Source organism: Aspergillus heteromorphus (assembly GCF_003184545.1).
Source record: "Aspergillus heteromorphus CBS 117.55 chromosome Unknown BO70scaffold_40, whole genome shotgun sequence".
In the NCBI taxonomy this organism is placed as follows: Eukaryota; Fungi; Ascomycota; class Eurotiomycetes; order Eurotiales; family Aspergillaceae; genus Aspergillus; species Aspergillus heteromorphus.
The window spans coordinates 61,759-82,704 of record NW_020290445.1 but is presented as its reverse complement, the minus strand read 5'-3'; the positions used below and the strand labels follow the sequence as shown (position 1 = coordinate 82,704).

The 20,946-nt window shown below is 56.9% G+C and overlaps 5 protein-coding genes across 5 annotated transcripts; 2 read left to right on the top strand and 3 right to left on the bottom strand.

The window, feature by feature from the left end:
• Positions 1 to 2,910: 2,910 nt before the first annotated feature.
• On the top strand, positions 2,911 to 5,583 carry BO70DRAFT_301060 (1-phosphatidylinositol-4-phosphate 5-kinase; the record flags this gene model as incomplete). Its single annotated transcript, XM_025539694.1, has 2 exons — positions 2,911 to 4,040; positions 4,104 to 5,583. 2 exons carry the CDS (start codon positions 2,911 to 2,913, stop codon positions 5,581 to 5,583), a joined length of 2,610 nt encoding a protein of 869 aa, XP_025395029.1.
• Positions 5,584 to 7,067: 1,484 nt separating this feature from the next.
• On the bottom strand, positions 7,068 to 9,650 carry BO70DRAFT_366252 (putative transcription initiation factor TFIID subunit 12). Its single transcript, XM_025544289.1, has 2 exons — positions 7,878 to 9,650; positions 7,068 to 7,799 (listed from the first exon to the last, which is right to left on the bottom strand). Exons 1-2 carry the CDS (start codon positions 9,522 to 9,524, stop codon positions 7,545 to 7,547), a joined length of 1,902 nt encoding a protein of 633 aa, XP_025395028.1. The 5' UTR covers positions 9,525 to 9,650; the 3' UTR covers positions 7,068 to 7,544.
• A 1,139-nt stretch (positions 9,651 to 10,789) lies between these two features.
• BO70DRAFT_432918 (uncharacterized protein) lies at positions 10,790 to 11,796 on the bottom strand (the record flags this gene model as incomplete). The annotated part of the gene is made up of 3 exons (XM_025548368.1): positions 11,601 to 11,796; positions 11,153 to 11,515; positions 10,790 to 11,096 (listed from the first exon to the last, which is right to left on the bottom strand). The coding sequence occupies exons 1-3, from the start codon at positions 11,663 to 11,665 to the stop codon at positions 10,790 to 10,792; spliced, it is 735 nt and encodes a 244-aa protein (XP_025395027.1). The 5' UTR covers positions 11,666 to 11,796.
• A 593-nt stretch (positions 11,797 to 12,389) lies between these two features.
• On the top strand, positions 12,390 to 16,758 carry BO70DRAFT_323632 (proteasome regulatory particle lid subunit RPN3; the record flags this gene model as incomplete). The annotated part of the gene is made up of 5 exons (XM_025540595.1): positions 12,390 to 12,861; positions 12,933 to 14,221; positions 14,312 to 14,454; positions 15,016 to 16,261; positions 16,319 to 16,758. The coding sequence occupies 5 exons, from the start codon at positions 12,390 to 12,392 to the stop codon at positions 16,478 to 16,480; spliced, it is 3,312 nt and encodes a 1,103-aa protein (XP_025395026.1). The 3' UTR covers positions 16,481 to 16,758.
• Positions 16,759 to 16,998: 240 nt separating this feature from the next.
• Positions 16,999 to 18,993, bottom strand: BO70DRAFT_356305 (TolB family protein; the record flags this gene model as incomplete). Its single annotated transcript, XM_025541931.1, has 1 exon — positions 16,999 to 18,993. One exon carries the CDS (start codon positions 18,991 to 18,993, stop codon positions 16,999 to 17,001), a length of 1,995 nt encoding a protein of 664 aa, XP_025395025.1.
• Positions 18,994 to 20,946: the final 1,953 nt, after the last annotated feature.

The window sequence follows — 20,946 nt, the reverse complement described above, 5'->3', positions numbered from 1 at the left end:
CCATACTTCAACCCTTTGGCGTCTGATGACTCGCTACAGGTGATAGATAGATAGATACCTTTGTGAGGAATACCTACGACTATCTAGGTAGGTACCTACACAAGTATCACGAGTAACTACCTATCATTGCGTCATGGCTGGGCTGGGAAGGAAAAGAGGGAGAGAGAGGAGTAACTAACAGTATGTATGTCGTATGAATGGATGAGTGTCGGGTGAGGTGAGGAGAGTGTGACGTTGGCACTCTGTCGATCATTAGTAGTGCAGAACCCACTGCTGCGTCCGCCGTCTGCGTGGAATTGGATACGCCACGGACGGGATTACGGAGGTAGAATAACTACTTCCTTTAGTACGTCCGTACGGAGTAGTACTTACTAGGTAACCAGGTAACCAGGTAGCCAGTCCAGGTACCTACCTAAGGTAAGGCAGTGAGTGGCACATGGGTGGTTAATAATAATGGGTGGCTGGTGGGTGTATCGAATGAATGCCAACTATCTACCCCGTACGGAGTAACCAGGCACCCTGTTTGAGAATCAATACAGGGGAGGGGCCAGTGTATGAGGTTTCCGGCAGCTATATTAATTGTTTGTTTGGTGTTTAACCTGGATACCTCCTAGATATACCTAGACTCCGCACGGAGTAGATAGGTAGTGTTAATCAGGTTGGGTTGGTGGCGGCCAGGATAATGGGATTTTGATGTTTCTCCGTACCAAGCCTAGGGATGGATTGTGTGAGAGACATGATATTATTCATGGCGGAGGGGGGGGGGGGGAGGGGGGGAGAGGGGAAGTAAACCAGGGGTTCCGCCGGGTTGCTGATCCTGTCTACCTCAGGAACAATAGACTATTACTTCAGTTCATCGTAGACATCCCTCGAAGAAAGAAAAGGGCCCAAGAGGCCAGGTGTTGGATACCCGACTGCGACTGCGACCACTATACTCTATAGATAGTTAATCCCTATCTAGTAGGTAGTTAGTTCGACTGCTCTACTTACTCCTTAGTCCTGATGGAGGAGATCACGGGTCGTGCTCCATACCGTAGTTTGGGTAGTTCATCAGGGGCCCCCGAACCTCAAAGTAGAAGTATCTAGAAGCAGGACTTTTGTCATGGATGGTGGAGACCAACAGACAGACAACAGTCTGTATAGTATATGTATCTTTACTGTATGTATGTACGTGCTCGATCTCCGAATGGTGGTCGTGTTGATTCTCTTGCATGCAGCGTGGTAAGGAGGATGGAAGTAAAGTACGTACGTACCTTACTGCTGCTCGTTCCGTCGCGGGCGGTTCCTGGTCGCAGTGTCCGTCGTCCCTCAAGGCTGAGAAGGATCTGCCATTTGACAGGCGCGGTACGGACTAGTCTGGTCGCATCGTAGCTCACTCACTCAGGGGATATGTTGGACCATGACTGACCATGGGCATGGGCATGGCCAACTTCAGGGTTCAGGTGGCCGGTCCTGATCTCTTTCTTATCTTTGGAGGATGCCTGATGCTGGGTAATTGTGCCAAGACTCCCTTCACTATGCGTTCGTAATCGTATAATTTACCACGTAAAGTACATCCACAGACACAGAGGAGAGCTACTTATAATTGACATAGATATGATGATGATGATAATGATAATGATGCTTTTGAGGAGATGGATCACAGAGCGTATAAGCAGACAGGAATAGTATCGGGACTGCAAGTCAGGGCACCAGGTAAAAGCTGAGCAGTGGAGCAACCCGCCCTCGGAACCAGACACCACCCGGGCCCGATTTCCCCTTCTTTTGCATGCATGGCATGCTGACCAACTGGGTTCTGCAGCACCAGAAGGCGTTAATAATCCTTGCTAGCTAGCTAGTTATCTATCTATCTAGTGTCTATGTAATTTCCAGGCGTAGATACTCCATAAGTACATCTGAGACATGAAGGGGGGGGGGAAGGGGTGATTCCATCCACAGGAACCTGCCCGACGGACCAGGCGAAGAAAACCTCTTTTTCTCTGCTGCCACGGCTGGTATTTCCATCCGTTCTGCTGGACCAGCCCGTACCAATCATTCAGGTACCTTACTACTACTACCAAGTCCACGTTGGTATTTTTCCCCCTCCCGCGCAATACATACCGGTACCGATACCGGTATTGGTATTGGTATTGGTACTGTCCAGCCCCAGTGGTCTCTCTCGGTCCTTGGCTCTGACTCTCTCTCTCTCTCTCTCTCCCTCTCTGTCTTTCCGTCCCTCTCTCTCTCTCTCTCTCTCTTTCTCACTCTCTCACTCTCTCTCGCTCTGCATCTTCAACTCCGTCTCTCTCTTATCCTGCTGCTCCTCAATCGTCTTCTCCCCCCCTCAAATCTCACCATCTCTTCCTCCTCTTCTCCCCTCCCCCCTCCGTCCTTCCCTTTCGCCCGCCAACCGCCTCCTTTCATTTCCCCGTTCGTCGCTCTTGCCTTCAACTGATACCCCCGTTCGCCTACCCGTTTTTAATTCGATTGTACATCGCTTCCACGCCTCCATCGGCCGATTCCTCCCCAGCCTCCACGCAAGCCCCCGTACGCGGACACGTCGATTGTGTCGTGCTCTCTCTGCCTCCATCCCACTGTTCGCCTGAACATGCCTATCCGTCGTTAAAACTCTCTGCCGCCGGCTGGCCCCCCCCAGCTTCTTCGGAAACTTTGTTTGTCGTCCTGAGAGGTACATCCATTTCGATCTCTGCCATTGATCGATTAATCTCCTCCCACCCCCCCCCCCCCCTTCTTTACTTCCCCTCCCTGTCGCTCTGTCCAGACGACGGACAATCAACCCTTCCCAACAGCCTCCCTCCGGACGGTCTGCGGCTCCGATCCTGAGGCCAACGCCACCCCTCCCGTCGCTGTCCCCCCCCCTTTCCTGCCCCTTCTATCTCCGTCTCTCCTCCGGATCAGACCCCAGCGACCATGCCGTCCTTCTCCAACGACGTCGCCTATCAGTCGTCCACCGCAACCGCCACCCACCCTCGCCCGTTCGACTCGCCGCAAGGAAAAGCGCCCGAGAAGAACTCCGTGGGGAATACGTTCTTGTGGACAAATTGGCCCAATGGCGACGCCAACCATCTCGATGCCCCTCCAAATGACCACCAACTCACAAACGGCAGTGCCTATTCTTTGAATGGTCCGCGGTCAAGCGCCAGCTCCTACACCAGAGACTTGCCGCACTCGAAAGACGGCAGCATGCACTCCTTAGGAAACGGGTCGGCTCGGGAACCGAGAGAGGGCGGGCGGCCGTCGAATACGCTGGATCGCGATACTCCCAAGAGGTCGGCGGAGACTCGACCTCGTGCCGCCTCGCCCGCGACGTCGGTCGCAAGCCAGCAGGTCAATGGGACGCTAAGCCCTCGCTCGCTCAACGGCAAGCCGACGGTGAACGGAGACCACGTCCGACCCTCCGCCGACGAAATGGTGGCTCCGGACTCGATAGGAAACGCCTCAGCGACACGATTGTCGACCTCTCAGCCTGATGACGCTGGCCGTCTCTCGCCCGACCCCGATCGCTTGTCGCCCTCGCAGAAAAGTCCCCACCGTTACTCCTCCCCCCCCGTCCCGCCTAGCATGGATAGCAGCGCACAAGAGCCGACAGGCACCGGTCTCCGACATCGACATACGCTGCAAGTCCCTAAAACGACCGGTGCCCGCCGAAGTAGTCGTGACCATACCGACGACGCTGCCTACAGCAGTGGTCGTCTGTCCCCCACAACGGGAGCTCGCCGCACTTCCTTCAGCTTGGCCCGACGGGCCACCCGAACCAACCAGTCCGACTCATTTCCCGACGATGCTGCTGCGGATGAAGATGCGGCCCGATGGGCGGAAGCCATCAAACAGCGCCGGGCCTCCAAGCGAAGACGCCGGGACGACGACGAGGAAGATCACGTTATCGTTGGGACCAAGGTCGACCAGAACCATGTGAATTATGTCACAGCCTACAACATGCTCACCGGAATCCGATTCACGGTATCGCGGATCAATGCGAAGATGGATCGAGAGTTGACTCCGGCGGATTTTGAGGCGAAGCATAAATTCTCGTTTGATATGTATGCGCCCATTTGCCCGCTGTCTATGTGCCTGAAGTGATCACTGACGTTTAATGTCGACAGCACCGGGAATGAACTGACACCTTCTGCCAAATACGATTTCAAATTCAAGGACTATGCGCCCTGGGTGTTCCGTCACCTGCGAGCCAAGTTCCGACTCGACCCTGCCGATTACCTGATGTCGCTTACCAGCAAGTATATCCTTTCCGAATTGGGCTCGCCGGGAAAGAGTGGAAGTTTCTTCTACTTTTCCCGGGATTACAAGTACATCATCAAAACCATCCACCATTCCGAACACAAGCTGTTGCGAAAGATCCTCCCCGAATACTACCGGCACGTCGAGAAGAACCCCAACACCCTGATCTCGCAATTCTATGGCCTTCACCGCGTCAAGATGGCCTATGGCCGCAAAATCCACTTCGTCGTCATGAACAACCTGTTCCCTCCCCACCGCGATATCCACCAGACCTTCGATTTGAAAGGTTCGATGATCGGTCGTGACTTGCGCGAAGAGGACCTGGAGAAGAACCCGCGGGCCACGTTGAAGGATCTGAACTGGGTGCGGAGGGAGCGCGAGATTCAGTGTGGTCCGTCCAAGCGGGATATCTTCCTCGCTCAGCTGAAGCGTGACGTGGAATTGCTGAAGAAACTGAAGATCATGGATTACTCGCTCCTGGTTGGAATCCATGACCAGGAACGAGGAAACGAGGAGAAGCTCCGCGATAAGACCCTGCAGGTGTTCCAGCCTGGGGGTGACCGCGAGGAAGACGCCAACCCCAACATGCTGATGCGCACGCCGTCCAAACTGGAGAACGAACGCAAAGCACGTGAGCTCCGCATGCTCATCAAGCGTGAACGCCCAGTGCCGCTTGATCAAGCGACTGCGAAGATGCCCGACGAAATCCTGGACGAGAGGAAACATCACGTCTTCTACTCGGACGATGGTGGATTCCGAGCTACGCACGAAAACGGCCAGCCCGGCGACGAGATTTACTATCTGGGAATCATCGACTGCCTGACCCACTACGGATTTATTAAGAAGATAGAGCACTTCTTCAAGGGCCTCTCTCACGACCGGACGCAGATCTCTCCTATCCCGCCAGAGGGCTATGGGGATCGGTTCGTGAACTTCGTCAAGGGCATAACCATGTCCAAAGAGGAGGGGGAACGACACCGGGAAGCACGGGCAATGGGGCGACCCTCTGCGGAGCGCTCCGAGTCTGTTGAGCGCACGATGCAGGCGGCGGAGAAGGAGGCGTCCAAGGACATCTCGACGGCCGAGCCTCGGACGCTATCGACCGTTCGCGACCCCGGGGACCCCAGCACTGTGGCTCCTTCTTTCCTGCCCATCGTGGACGAGGCCGGCGAGGCCAGCAGTGTGGGCGGACACAGTCAACACAGTCGCCATCGCCCCTCGTCAGCCGCTGCCCTCGACAAAGAGCTGCCGGCGGTTCCCCAGGCTAACGGCTCACCCTTCGCTGGAAAAGGCAAGGGAGTCTCCCGAGATGGGCAACCCGACTGGGTCTCCTCGGGCAGACAATAGCCTCCTCGGTGCGGATTTTGATCGAATTTTATGATATCCTCCTCATTTGCAGCTCATCACGCTTTATTCCACCTCATACATACCCTGGCGCCACGGATCCCCTGCTTCCCTGCTAACCCTGTGCGCATCGCATCTTCTCCCTCCAACTTCCGCCCTTGCTCCGCAACCACCTGTGATAGTCTCATGTTACCACGACTGATGTGATTCTTTTTGCATCATTGGGCGCTGCCCGTCCGTCAGGATGACCTCCTTACGTCTTGACATCTTTCCGGCCAGCGGTTGAACCAGCTGATCATTCGCTTGACCATCCTTTCCTTTCGTCGGCCCAGCATGGCAAGGAAATATCCGATCATGTCTAACCTATCTTGTATCAATTACCCCACTCACTTATATTTCCTTCTGTCTATCTCATTCCACCTTCTTTCCCAATGTCTCCTGCGACTGTTTCTGTTGAAGCCAGCTTAGCTTAGTAGCTGCGTCCAGTCTGACTGTTTACGTTTGCCACAAAGGGTTGCCTGGCACTATCCAGATCCCCAAGTCGGCCCTATTTCCCTGTATCAAATATTTTGCCTCTTTTTTTTTTTTTTTTTTTTTTTTTCTTTTTCTTTTTTTTTCTGTCGTGTTCCCTTTGTGAAAACTACTGCATAGCTCATCGTGGATGCTCACATCCAGCCTCACTCTTTTAACTGACCATATTTATTTCCTTGCCCACTCTCTTCCTTTTCTTCCTCGTCTTGGTTTCCTCCCCTCCCCATCTCGCCCCATTGTCTGGTTCTTTGGCTGGCATTCTCCTCGCTTGCACCGTGCCTTGGGTCTCTGTTTGCTTGCTGTTGTATACATGGATGGGAGAAGCGACTCTGTTTGCGTGAGCAGGTTTCTAGCGGCTTAATTGTGTTGGTGTTTCTCTTCTCTGATTTCCCCCAACTTCGTATCTCCTTAGAAGATTGATAGAAGACGTCCGTCCAGCAAGTAGAGAATTGATACCATCGTCGTCTTGTTATGTCTGTCATGTTCGTGCCGTATTTACTGCTATGAATGCTCGAGGGTTGTGTAGAGTGAATCGGAACTGGACTAGGTGTGTCAAAGGCTCCTAGTGAATCAAGACACGATGAACACTCACTCCTAACATAACATACCCATGGTGAATTCAAATCCATCATCCATTCACCCATTCATCCCATCCTACCAGTTTACCTAAATGGATACTTCCGGGGACCGCCACCACTACCAACTGGAAAGAAAGAAAGAAAGAGAGAAAGAGAGAAAGAGAAAGGAGCAAAGAAGACCCGAAAGAGGAGGGCGCGGAGGATCGGAGATGGGAGAAAAAGAGGAAACAAACGGTAGTGGAAATTGCAGGTAGGGGGGTAGACAGGCAGGCAGAGTATCTATCCATTTACACTTACTTGAAATCAAGTCCAAAGACCAGGCCAAAGCTAAAAAAAAAACACGAATATCCAGTAGATAGATAGATAGATATTATGGAGGATTAAGATCGATTTCCCTGCTGAAATGGGAACAGGAGCGGAGTCAAAATCAGAATCAGAAACAGAGACACGAGTGCCGGATGTTCGTGGGACTGACTGACCGACAACTGTCTGTCTACCTAGAGCGAAACCACAACAAGGAAACAAGGAGACAAGCAAAGAAGAAAACGAAGATATCCACCCCCTGAACGCCCGCCACATAAGGGAGCCGAGCCAAGCCCATCCGAGAGATTTTTGTTGTTGTTGTTGCTGATGTTAAGACATTTTTTGATGAAGAAAAAAGAAAAGAGAAAGAAAAGGCTCCATAGATATGATATCCATCCCACCGACCCATTGCATCTCGAAGCCAGGCACAATCAACACCACCCACCGAAAAGAAAAAGGAAAAGAAGCAAGCCCATGCGAGTCATCATTGCAAAAGAAAAAAAAAAGACAAGATTCGTTATTTACTGATCGACCAAGTAAGCAGCGAACTAATCACTCGGCCTTGCCCTGGGTGACCTTGGCCGCCTGGATGGCGGACATCTTCTGAGTCCAGCCCTGGGTGGGTTGGGGTTTCTTGACGGTACGCAGGTCATCAGTGGAGAAGCCGGAGATGCGCATGTTGTATTTACGTTCGAGGACGAGCTGGATGTCGCGGATCTCGAGGGTCGAGGAGGGGCGCAGTTTGGCGAGGCGGCAGGCGTCGGTGATTACGTCGTCAACGAAGTCATCGGCCATCTGTAGGATGAACTGTAAAGTGGTGGTGGTGGTGTTAGTAGGGGTATTTGGGGTGGAGATGGAGAGGAGGTGTGAGGATAGTTAGTTTACCTCTTCGGCATCAGGGGTGAGACCTTCGCCCTCGCCACCGCCAGTAACCTGACGGACGAGAATGTCCAGCATCTTCTTGCTGAGGACGCGTTGGCCCTCGCCTTCCAGCACGTAGCCGGGGTGTTTCTGGATGGCGGGCTGGTTCATGACGCCGACGGCACCGTGGCTGGGACCGCCAGACAGGGTCGGACGGGCAGGCGCCATGTTGACGGGCTCGGGGGTCGGCACGTTGAGGTTCTTGGGGATGGCCATGGTGATGTTCCGCGCAGAGTTGTCGGCGGAGCGGTTGGGAATGTAGCCCTGAGGGTGAGCGTGGGAGTTGCCGGTGGCCTGGGACATGTTCTGTGGCTGACTAACGGCGTTGTTCATGTTGTTGTTGCTGTTGTTGGAGTAGTTCTGAGCAGCCTGCGCCATGGCGGCCTGCTGGGACAACGGACGCGGTGGGCCTTGGACCATGGTCTGGGTCGCGGTGGGAGTGGGCGTCGAGCCGTCCACGTTGGGAACTTGAGTGAAGGTGACTTGCGAGCCCGGTGGGCCCTGCTGTGACTGCGCTGGGGGCCCAGCTGGCTGTTGGCCCACAGGCGGTGCCTGCTGCTGCTGCTGCTGCTGTTGCTGTGATGGTTGCTGTTGCTGCGGCTGCTGTTGCTGTTGCGGCTGCTGCTGAGGCATGGCTGCGACGGCAGGTGCGGCACCAGGGACCTGGGGAGTCGGGGTCTGGCCTGGCTGGGAGGTCGACGGAGACATGGCCGTTTGTCCAGCCTGATTGCGAGCCGCCGAGACCGCGGAGGTGATTGTGTGAGGCGCCGGGGTGGGAGGCTGGCCTGGATGCATCGTGCCGGGGACGCTGGCCGGGGTGGGGGTCGCAGCAGCAGCAGCAGCAGCAGGGCCGGTCGCGACGGGGCCAGCAGCTTGAGCAGCAGGGACGTGTTGCTGGACGCCAGCTCTCTGCTGCTGGGCTTTGAAGTTCTCCTGCTGTTCCTTGAACTTGGTCAGGAAATCACTGCCCTCGCGATAGAGCTTCTCCGCCGCCATCTGCCGGTTTTTGAATTCCTGGATCTCCTCCTGCGACATGCTGCCTGCGCCCTGACGCTGCGCGAACTGCTGTCGCAGCTCCGCGATGCGCACCCGACCGAGTTCCTGCTTCTGGAGCGCGATGCCATACCGGAGCTTGGCCTCGGGGAGCCAGGTCCCGGCCTGTTCGGTGCTGATGTTCGGAGGGAGGAAAAAATGCAGGGTGTTGACCTTCTGCTGGATCTGCGGCAGGAGCTGGCCGAAGCTCTGCGGATTGACGGACTGAGTGCGCTGGACGGGCTGGCCAGGCTGTGCGGCGCCGGCGGCTTGCATCTGCTGGTGCTGGATCTGCCGACTCTGCTGGAACGCGCGCATGCCCTTCATGAGGTTCTGCGAGAGCTGCGTCAGTCTCGCGTGGGCGCTCTGGTATTCCGGCGACTGCGGGTCCCGGTTGTTGAGGTGATCCCACAGGTTCCGCACCAGCTGGGTGTGCTGGGCCTTCTGCTGGTCGTTGAGATGGGGGAGTTTCTGGACCTGGTCGGTGCGGATGAGGTTGGAGTGCTGAGGCATCATCGGCTGAGCGGCGGGGGGAGCGGCGGGGGCCTGCGGCTGAGGCGGTGCCTGGGAGTTGTCCATGGCGAAGACAATGCGTGGGAGGAGGGGAGAAGGCGATGGAGGAAAGACGAGAGGGGAGAGGAGGTTGAGGTTGGACTTGTCGAGGATGTCGGAGAGTCTCGACGGGACGGATTCTCGGGGGGGGGGCACGTGGAGGGCACTCACTCGCCCAACTGCCCGCAGAGTCGGACTCGACTGCACCAACTGACAGCAAATTGAGGCCTACCGAGAATCCGTTTTGCGAGGGAGGGAGGAGTGGACAGCGAGCTGGATTGTGGGGGTGGAGGAGAGGGGAGGGGAGGAAGGGAAAGGAGCAATGCTGGGGGGTTCAAGTCTGGCTGGCGATGGCCCGAGCCTCAGGCTTGGCATCCAAAGATGAGATGGAAGAAGAAGAAGAGAAGAGAAGGAAAGTCAATCAACTCGAGAATTTATTGTGCAGCGAAACACTCGTCGACTCAGCGACGACTCAGCGATTTCTACGGCTCTACTAAATGCGCAGCAAAAGAGTGAATCTGAATAGCTACAGCCGGGATTGGGGATTGTTCGGTGATCACTGATGTTCGCGCGCACCCACACCATGCGAGGCATGAGGCATTATACACATGAGATTCCACGAATATCTGGAATTGTTTGATGTCTGGCATCGATGATTGTGTGAGGTGGTGACCCTCTAGCGCACACAAGACTGGACCCTGTCCGTGGTGTGGTGTTTGTATACACAAGAGTCAGCCAACAAGGCCTCACATCGGATACACAATTCCACCAACCCCTCTTTGTCCCTCTGTAGGTAGAAGAATTGAGCTGGTAGATCAGTGATTCATCTAGCTCATTCCAAGCTGGGTCCTGCGGAATCCGACTGTAGCACTTCCATTCAAGCAACAGCCAAAGGACGCGGCAACGGCTCAATAGACGCACTGGAGGTTGTTCGTCGCTGAAGCTGTATCAATACCTAGCGGGAATCGACATGGACATAGCCATAGAGTGCGCGGTGGTGGAGAGGGCCGGGGCGATGGAGCAGAGAGCTGCCCGGGACCGGTGGTGCCCTTGGTGACGGCCTACTGGGACAGGTGTCCCTGTAAAGGTTTCTCGCCATGTCGCTGGGCCCGCTATACGGATGAGTTACCATAGCGGCGATGCCAGGCATACTCCCAGAGCCTGTCTTCAGGATATGCATCCTAGGTGATTGTGGCAAGCGCCCGCCATTCAAAGATGCTGGCCTGAACCATGTCCGGGATGCGCTTCCATGCCGCTCCGCGCAGCACGTAGAGTAGAATGCCGCGAGTTCTTCAACCAATCAACCCCCCAAGATCCCGCTCCATGCCAGTGACGCGGCTTTCCAAGGCGCGCTTTCTCCTCTCCAGCTCTCGGATCTCCTCCATCTCGCGCTCCAGATCGGCGTCGGGGACCTCCGGCACCTCGGGCTGTGCGGCGTCCATGTCGAAATCATCAAAGTCGTCGCCGTACGAGTGGCTTATCTTCTCCAGTTCGGCGGTGTTCCGGGCCACACGCCCCTCCAGGTCATTGACCGACTCCGCGATCAACTGGTGGCGGTAGCGCAGGCTGGCAATCTTCTCCTGGGCACCCGGGACAGGGCTTTAGATCGGTTAGCAAGTGAACATATGCCACAGTGTTGCACAAAAGATACGCACTAGACATTGCAGAGGATCTCGGCGCCGCGGAGCAACACATCGACGTTGACTTCCCCCCGGCCTCCCCGGCTGGCAGTCCCCGCGGATCGCTTGATCTCCTCCATCATGTCCGAGCCCAGGACCCGCGCGACGGCGGACTGGTTCTTGTTATCGCGGGCGGAATAGATGCGACTGGCCATGGACTCGCCCTCTGCCTCGGAGGGGAAGCGGGTGGATCGTCGATGGGCGGAGGTGGAGGTGGTGGGTTTGACGGACGGGTCGGCCTGGAAGAGCGCCCGTTCGTGGGCCTCGGTATCGCGAATGAGCGAGGTGATGTCGTGGGGGCCCAGAAGAGCATTGGTGAAGATGCGCGGTTGGGGGAAGCTGCAGCGGGACCAACGGTGATTAGTATGGGAGGGGAAGCAGAAGCAGAAGCAGGGTGAGGGGAGGAGGGGAGAGAGGGGCATACGGGAGCTCGGCGATGGCGTTGGAGGAGAGAGAGATCTGCTCCAGATGGCTTTCGAGGAGCGACATGGTGCCGAGGGAAGGACAGTGACAAGGACAAGGACAAGGACAATGATGGTGATGGAAGACTCCAAGAATGGGGACGGACTGCAAGTAAACACGCCAAGCCGGTGTGCGTGTGTGCCTCAGGCTGCATGCCATCCGGCTGCCTGGGGGAGGTGGCGACGAAGCCAGCAAAATCTCCCCGGCAATCATCCGGGCAACTAATCCAATTCCATCCTCTCATTCTGAGCTATCGCCCTGCCCAACCGACCGTCTCTCTTCCCCCTACGCGACCCGATCCTTGTGCTTCCCCCCCTCTCCCCAATCCCGTCCATTGATTGATTGATTGATTGACTATTATCGACTGGCTGACGAGTGACTGCGCGCCTCAAACGCCCCCGTCGCCAGCTGACCAGAAGCAGGTAAGCTCAGCTCAGCTCGCCCAGGTTAACTAGTGTGACTAAGCTCTCGCTCTCGCTCTCGCTGCACTCACTCACTTGACATCACATCACCACCTCATCAACCTTCTGCTTCTTTCCACCCAACTCTCTCATCCCCCATCATCTTCCACCCACCTCTTGTCTCCTCTACCTCCACCGCTATCCCCCCCCCTCTCCCTTCCATCTGTATATTCCCGCTCTCTCCACTGTGCTTCTCCCCCCCCCTTCCTCGGCTTCCCGTACCGCGGTCCCCAGTGCTCGTCTGAGCTCTCCCCCCCCACAACGGAACGTCACACCAGCAAACACGAAAGATGCCGGCTGAGAGGCGCTCGCTGAGATCAAACAGCAAGTCAGATACCTCGTCATCTGCTAACGGTGACAAGGCCAGCTCCAAGAAAGATAAGCCGGCGCCTACCCGCGCCGCTGCCAACAAGGCCAAATCGGCCGCTCCCTCGAAAGCCGCCTCATCCAACAGCTCCGCCAACCCCGGCATGGGCGAACAGCGCGATCAGTCGCGGGCCAACGGGTCCGACCCGGCAGAGAAGGGCGTGAACGGCTCGGAGGACGTCGAGATGGGAGAGGATACGGCAGGTGGGCCTACATCTTCATTCAACGCCAGTCAGGGCCGCAAAGGTGACGAGAAGATGACTGTTGTAGTGCCCCCTACCAAGGGTTCCAGGCTATCCGGCGAGAAAGGTGCGGACCAAGAAGGTGACGTCGCCATGGAGGGCGCCGAGGAGGATGCGGAGCCGGAGGTTGACCCCAAGGTCAAGGCCATCCAAGGTTTGTTTCATCCTCGCCGGGTCGGCATCGCTCTGCGCTCGGCACTGACATGCTCGAACCCCCCCTTCCAGACATCAAGACCAACTTCACACTCCTCGAACGCGCGGTCGCCCACTTCGACCCCAGATTCACCCTCCGCGTCCTGCGCTCGATATCGTCCATGCGCAAGCACGTCACCGCCGAGGTGCTGTCCGAGGTCATCGTGGAGACCTACCCCCAGTCCAGTTCCACCGCCTCGTTCCTGCTGAGTGCCATCGAGCAAGCCGGCGCCTTTGACGGCAGCTCGAAGATGGAGGTCGAGTCGGACAAGTCCAAGCCTGCCCCCAAGGAGGTCCTGCCCGAGGTGGATACCTATCTGTCGATCCTGGTCCAGATCTATCTGTTCGATAGGAAGGAGATCCAGAAGGGCGCGGAGTTCTCGACCAACCTGATCGAGCGGCTGCGGACGGTCAACCGCCGCACCCTTGACTCGCTGGCGGCTCGCGTCTACTTCTACTACTCCCTCTTCTTCGAGCAGATTGCCCCCCTGCCCCCGTCCCCGGCCGCCACCGTCACTCAGATCCGCCAGCCCCTGCTGGCTGCTCTGCGCACGGCCGTGCTCCGGAAGGACGTGGACACGCAGGCGACCGTGATGACGCTCCTGCTGCGCAACTACCTGTCGACGTCTCACATCTCGCAGGCCGATCTCCTCATCTCGCACAACCGATTCCCCCCGTCGGCATCCAACAACCAGATCGCCCGCTACCTCTACTACCTGGGCCGCATCCGTGCCATCCAACTGCAGTACACGGAGGCCCACGGACACCTGATCGGAGCCACCCGGAAGTCGCCCTCCAGCCCCAGTGCGCGCGGGTTCTACCAGGCCTCGCACAAGCTGCTGGTCGTGGTTGAGCTCCTCATGGGCGACATCCCCGACCGCGCCATCTTCCGGCAGGCGGCGCTGGAACGGGCGATGCACCCGTACTTCCTGCTCGTCCAGGCGGTGAGTGTCGGGGACCTGGACGGGTTCCTGAACATTGTAAATACCCACAGCGCCACGTTCCGCAAGGATGCCACGTACACGCTCATCCTGCGCCTGCGGCAGAACGTCATCAAGACGGGCATCCGCATGATGTCGCTGTCGTACTCGCGCATCTCGCTGCGGGACATCTGCCTGCGCCTCGGCCTGGACAGCGAGGAGTCGGCCGAGTACATCGTGGCCAAGGCGATCCGCGACGGCGTGATCGAGGCGAGCCTGGACCACGAGCGGGGCTTCATGAAGAGCAAGGAGGTGGGCGACATCTACGCCACCCGCGAGCCCGGGGAGGTGTTCCACGAGCGTATCCGGGCCTGCTTGAGTCTCCACGACGAGAGCGTCAAGGTGAGTTTTTTTTTTTTTTTTTTTTTTTTTTGTGCCTGTCAAGTTCTACATGTGGAGTACTACTGGGTGCGAATGCTAATGTCTGGCCAGGCCATGCGGTTCCCCATGAACCAGCACCGTCTGGAGCTGAAGAGCGCACAGGAGGCCCGGGAGCGCGAGCGGGAGTTGGCCAAGGAGATCCAGGAGGGCGACATGGACGACGAGGATGCGGGCGGCGACTTCGACGCCATCTAGTAAACATCCAGCCCCGGGTCCTGAGTTAGTCGTGCTATAGTCGGTGCGGTGGCATCCACATTGTGTTCTTCTTATCTGCAGTTTCGTTCGTCGTTTGGGTGTGTATGAAGGACAGGGCAGGAATGAGCTTTGCCGGCGTGATGTTCGATCTTCTTCATCTTCCGTGGTTTTTTTTTTTTTTTCCTATGTTGACTGCATCGTTTCCTATGTCGTGTAGAGGGGTTGCCGGGTGAGAGCCGGGCTGTCCGCTGTAATTCCAAGCAGACCAAGCAGACTAGAGCGGAATGTGCTTGTATAAAGTATCCAATCCACCAGGGCAGGCAGGAAAGCGTAGGGATGGATGTCCGTTAATTGTAGGGTTTGGCAGGAACTCCCCGAGCCGGGCCGAGGCGACTCCGAAATCTTTCGGCCGTCGCCTTGGAAAAGTTGCGCTTCATTCATCCACCTCGCCATTGCTGCTGCCCCCCCGGACTCGTTCCCTGGTTCCCCCCCCAAAAAAGTCTCAAGTGCTTCTGTCCTCTTTGTTATGAACCGCTCCCCTCGTCGCCTCCCAGTTTCAGCTCGTCTCCGTCCCCGTCCCGTCCCCCGATCATGAAGGCCCGCGTGGTGCCGGCCTCCGGGCTGGTGCTTTCGTCACGCGTCACGACCACGCCCTCGCCCTCGCCCTCGCCGATAATCTGCTGGCAATGCCTCCGCAATGACCTCCTCCTCACAAGCTCTGCCCAGCTGCAGACGCGACAGTACCACCCCACGAGACGGAGGGAGGTCTCCCCCTTCGGGGCTGCGGTCACGGCCGCCCAGACCATCTTCAAGGGCCTGCCCAAGGCGCCCCCCGGCATCTCCGTCGACCCATTGCGCATGGTGGGCAAGGAGCTCAAGTTCCTGACGAAGAACCTTCGCCAGCTGCTGGGGTCCGGTCACCCGACGCTGGACAAGGTCGCCAAATACTACACCCGGAGCGAGGGGAAACACATGCGGCCCCTGCTGGTGCTGTTGATGTCTCAGGCGACCGCGTTGTGTCCCCGGACGGCGGAGACGGACCGCAACTCGGCGACGGTGAACGACCCCATCAGCTCCCACTCGATCCTGGTCGACAACAACCCGGACCTGAACTCGCTCTCGTCCACGGGCGGAGACACGCCGTCGTACGACTTCACCGGCGACAAGGACATCCTGCCGACGCAGCGCCGACTGGCGGAGATCACCGAGCTGATCCACACCGCGTCCCTCCTCCACGACGATGTCATCGACAACGCCGAGACCCGCCGCTCGTTCACGTCCGCCAACCTGCAATTCGGAAACAAGATGGCCGTGCTGGCGGGAGACTTCATGCTGGGCCGGGCCTCCGTGGCGCTGGCCCGGTTGAGGGACCCCGAGGTCATCGAGCTGATGTCGACTGTGATCACCAACCTGGTCGAGGGCGAGTTCATGCAGCTGAAGAACACGGCTGCGGACGAGAAGAACCCGGTCTTCAAGGACGACACCCTCTCGTACTACCTGCAGAAGACGTACCTGAAGACGGGCAGCTTGATCAGCAAGTCCTGCCGGTCGACCGCGGTGCTGGGCCACAGCGTCCCCGAGATCGTGGAGGCGGCGTACCAGTACGGACGCAACCTGGGGCTGGCGTTCCAGCTGGTGGACGACATGCTGGACTACACGGTGAGCGAGGCCGAGATGGGCAAGCCGGTGGGTGCCGACCTGGAGCTGGGCCTGGCGACGGCGCCCCTGCTTTTCGCCTGGAAGCAGTACCCGGAGCTTGGTCCTCTGGTGGGACGGAAGTTCAGCCAGGCCGGCGATGTGCAGAAGGTAATCCCCCCCCTTTGAGGTCCTGTCGAATGACATCGCTAACACCGACCGATACAGGCCCGTGAACTCGTGATCAAGGCCGACGGCGTCGAACAGACGCGTCTCCTGGCCCGGGAATACGCCGACAAGGCCATTGTCTCTCTCTCCGACTTCCCCGACAGCGAGGCCAAGGCCGGCCTGGTCCAGATGTGCGAGAAGACCATGAACCGGCGCAAGTAAGGGAGGCGGATCACATATCGGCGTCGTCTTCGTTGTTTATATTGGGCGCTCGTCTCCGGCCCGTGTACCATCATCATCATCATCATCATCATCATCCATCATCAGCACTGCTACTATCAGTATCTATATTTTCCTGTCTTTATTATGGCGCGTCTGCTGGTATAGACCTACTTCTCTCCGCTGTGTGGTTGATCGAGAGCCTCGACTGGGGGGGGTAATAGATTCATGGATTATTTTATTTTATTGTATTCTATCTGTTTTATACAATTTCATTTCGGTCTGTGATTTAGAGTGCTTGTAGGTACTTGCGTGGTTTTATGCTGGGTTGGGCTGGTTGGGGGGTAATATTAGTTTTATTAATGTTCACCTGTAAGGTGTTAGGTAGTTATATTGTGGGTCTTTGCAACTAATGCAGACAGAGTCCAACGTAGTCTACAATATCTATGTACAGAATTCGAGTTATGCAGACAGACTCTTCTAATAAAGCTACAGCATCGCAATCAATCAATCAATACCCTTCAAGCGAACACGCTGTTGGCCAGGTAAAGAGGCATCGAATCCTCCCACAGGGAATTGGTCAGGGCCCGCTTATTCGACCCATCCGCATCCATGATATTGATCTGCCCGTACGGCTGGAAGGTGTTATCGTACAGGGCACACTCGTCCTGGAACCCGTATTCGCCCGTCGAGTAGACAATACGGCCGTCGCGCGACCACACCGCATGCGCGTCGTTGGCTCCGCTGCTCGTCAGGACGCGAAGATCTGTGCCGTCCGGCCGGATCGTGCAGACATCGTAGTTGGTCGTGCTGGTCTTGCGGGTGAACACGATGCGCTCGCCGTCCGGCGAGAAGAAAGGCAGGTTGTCCCATTCGGTCGTCAGAACGGTGATAGTCTTCGTCTCCAGGTCCATCACCCGCAGGCCGAGCTGTGATTTGTCTCCCTTGGTCGACTCCGAGCCCCACACGCGATACACGATCTTCTTGCCGTCGTGCGAGAAGCTGGGGAAGCCCGAGTTGATGGTCTGGCTGTCAAGGGTAGCTTTGCTCTCCGTCAGGACCTCTGAGTACGACCCGTTCGCGGTGGCTCGCACCAGCCATCCGCCGGAAGCTGCGCGGGCCTGGAACCAGTATCCCACGCCAAAGACAAGCCATTCGCCGTCTGGGGACCAGGCGGGCATGAACGCACCCGCGAGGCACCCTTTGACAGCGGTCGTGCTCATTAGTCCGGAGTCAAGGGGGTCGTAGACGAGGGTGAGATTCTGGGCCGATGGGGTCATCGTCACGATGGATGAGTTGCCCAGTTGTTTTTGAGTGATGGCGAGGCGGTCCTGGAGGGAGAGCTGCGGGAAGACATCCGTGAAGCGGTACTCCCAGTCGCTGTCCCAGCTGTAGAGAGGCTTTTCCATTGGGCGGATCACCCAGCTGATCTTCTCGTAGACCACCTTCTTGCCATCGGGCGACCAGGCGGGCGAGCGCACTATATCAGGGCTGTTCACGTACATACCACCGGTGGTGTAGAGACCCTCGCTGGAACCACCCTTGAGGAGGTAGCCGATGTCGGTCTGCGAGAGGTACTGCGGAGATATTTTGATGCCGGAGCCCCCGGCTTCGACCTTGCGGTCAGTGCCCGTCGCGAAGTCTACGGAGACCACGCTGGAGCTGGCAGATGCAACGGACTCGGGACGGTGCGCGCTCCAAGTCGTCTCTCGGGTCATCTCGTAGAAGACGATTCGCTTGCCGTCGGGAGACCATTTTGGTGAACCCAGAGAATAGCCTTGCTTTGCGACAACCTGGCGAAAGCCAGTCCCGTCGGCCCGGATTGCATAGATGGCAAGCTCCTGGGTGTGCTCCCAGCCGGTCTTGCCCAGGTAAGTCTCCTGACCGTGACCGTCCCATATCGTGTTGCGGTCCGAGGAGAAGGCGATCCACTGCCCATCCGGGGACCAGGAAGGGCGGAAATAACCGTTGGGCTGGCTGGCATTTGCAGTCTGCGCGATCGTGCCGGTCAGGTTGGTTTGCATGCCGGTTTTCAGGTCGAGCAACCAGACGTTGGCTAGGAGGCCCTGCGTGGACACGTAGGCGGCCTGGCTTCCATCCGGAGACAGCACGACCGAGTCCTCCACTGCAGGCGTGGCCACGAGCTCCTGGAGATTGGAACCGTTGGTGCGGACGCGGTAGATATCTGAGTTGCCGTCCCCGTTGCGCTCGCTAGTGAAGAGAATCCATTCTCCGTCGGGGGAGAAGGTGGCGTGGTATTCGTAGACGGGGTTGGATAGCAGAGGCCGCTCATTCTTTCCATCGGCATCGGCAATGAACAGCTCAGAAGTTCCGGGAGCGATCCGGTTCATCAAAAACACGCCCTTCTTGTCATCGGCAGCAGGCTGGCCGAGGACGGGGTGTGCGTGCGGGCCTGCCATTCCGTCATCCGCGCCTAAAATGGCCTGACCGGCATAGGGGCATGCGGCGAGAGCTGAGGCCACATACCCCAGCAGGGAAAGAATCGATGGACGCATCTTGCAGTCTTCAACACGAGAGAGAATCTGCTCAGCTGAAAGCTCTCAACCCGAGATCTCAGTCGTGGACATTCTGGGGTTAAAAGAGTACACCCCAGGGCGGGGCCCCAGTGGGAGCTGAACCAATCCCTGGGGATGGACCTGCTTTTTACCAGGCTTATCAACCAGCCGAGTTGACTGATTCGCAGTCCCAGTCGGCGGCTAACCTGGCAGGGGTGGAGCGGGCTTAGCAGCTCGGACTTAGATACCCACTTGGTTCATCCAACTGGTTAGGCCCTTTGGCAAATCACTTCATGGCCATTCATTTGTGTTCTTCAATCGGGAACCTGCAGGTTTGCGCCTCGTCTCTGACCAGGCGGTGCAGGTTGGGCCGGCCTCTGTAGGTGGCCTGGACTCTGATGGCCGGTACTACCTTGCAACTTCGACTTATGGCAATGATGCAGGTTGGTGGACAATCCGACGGCAGTTGACGTGGGCGTTATACCCGTGGCAGCTCTCCGTATGTAGTTCCAAGAGCCCTGGACGCTGGACCGTAGATCTATTTTGAACCTAAACTATGTGGGCGAACTTTTGGTCGATGTTTTGCAGAGCATAACACGCCCAATCCTCTATGACCGATATATCGCAACTCGACGTTTATGATTCGGCGCAAGTAAACGTCGAACGACGGCAATCGGGCAAGTACGTGATATAGCCGGAAGGTGGGGAAGGAAGAGCAGTGATACAAGTGAGTAGAGTCCGGGTTGATCAGTCTTGGGTGCTCGAGACTTGGGGGTCAGCAACGACCCAGTCAGGCCTAGCCCGGGACGACTTGTTTCTGTGTATCCTGCAGCATTGCTTGTGCAGTCCAAACTCCATCTGCTCGGGTCAGACCATTAAGATGCGCCTATCTCATGACCTGGCAGGTTCCTGCGCCCCTAATATCCGAAGACCCTGATCGATCAACCCGAAAGGGCCTGTTTCTCAAGCCGTCGGATAGATATGCCATGCAGGTCGGGATTCCCGTTTGAAACCCGCGCCTTGCAGATTCATGCAACGAGGAAACCGGATTCAAGCTTCCAGTGGCTGGTGTACTCGGCTTAAGGCTGTATCTCGGATGGCCATCTCATGGGGCGTGTTATCGCAGGGGGCGCTTCGCATTCGCCAGTCAAGACATTCGCGGCCTTCTGGTTTGCAGTATGAGCTCTTAACCTTTTGGATTTCCGATACAGCGCTGCTGTCAGATTGTGGATGCCACAGAAAGATGCGGGATTTGACATGACCCACCTGGTGCAGATCGAGATCCGAGTGTATGATAGTGTAGGGCGATGGGATTTTTCCCAGCCCGTTAACCCGTAGAGATTTGAGTCGCTGATTCTGTCTGCGCACGTTAGTTAGCTACAGGACGGGGACTGCGTAGTGCGCGTCAGTCTGGTTTCTGCATTGCAAGTCTTGCTCTGCAAATCCAGGAAGTTCCGGGGGAGGCCATGATGACCAGCCTTTTGCGTGGACGGGTGAGAGGTGGTGTTTATGCCATGGCTACTGATGGCGTGTGTAGTTGTTGAAGCGAGGAGAGCAAAATCCGGGGACTCTTTTACGATCATCACATGACACGTGCCATCCACCCCGTGGGAACCTCCCTGTTTGCATGATGCTGCAGAACAGAGATTTCTACCTTAACGACCTTTTTCTTGTTACAAGTTGCCGGGTTCTATGATTTGTTTCCAGGTTAGGACGCCAGCCGATGACCTCCTGCGTAGGCACCAGTGAACAAGCACATATCTTTTCATTAAGGGGTGTTTCAGATTGATCGATTATTTGATTGATCCCAAGTTATGGAGGTCTTCACCAACAGTGCGGGGTTACTTGAACCATAACGTGTCGGATTCTCCATAAAGTATAAAAAGGCCCAGCACATATCGTGACCCGGCTTTAAAGAATACCACCCCAGTCCTCTGTCAATGTCCTTCGGCA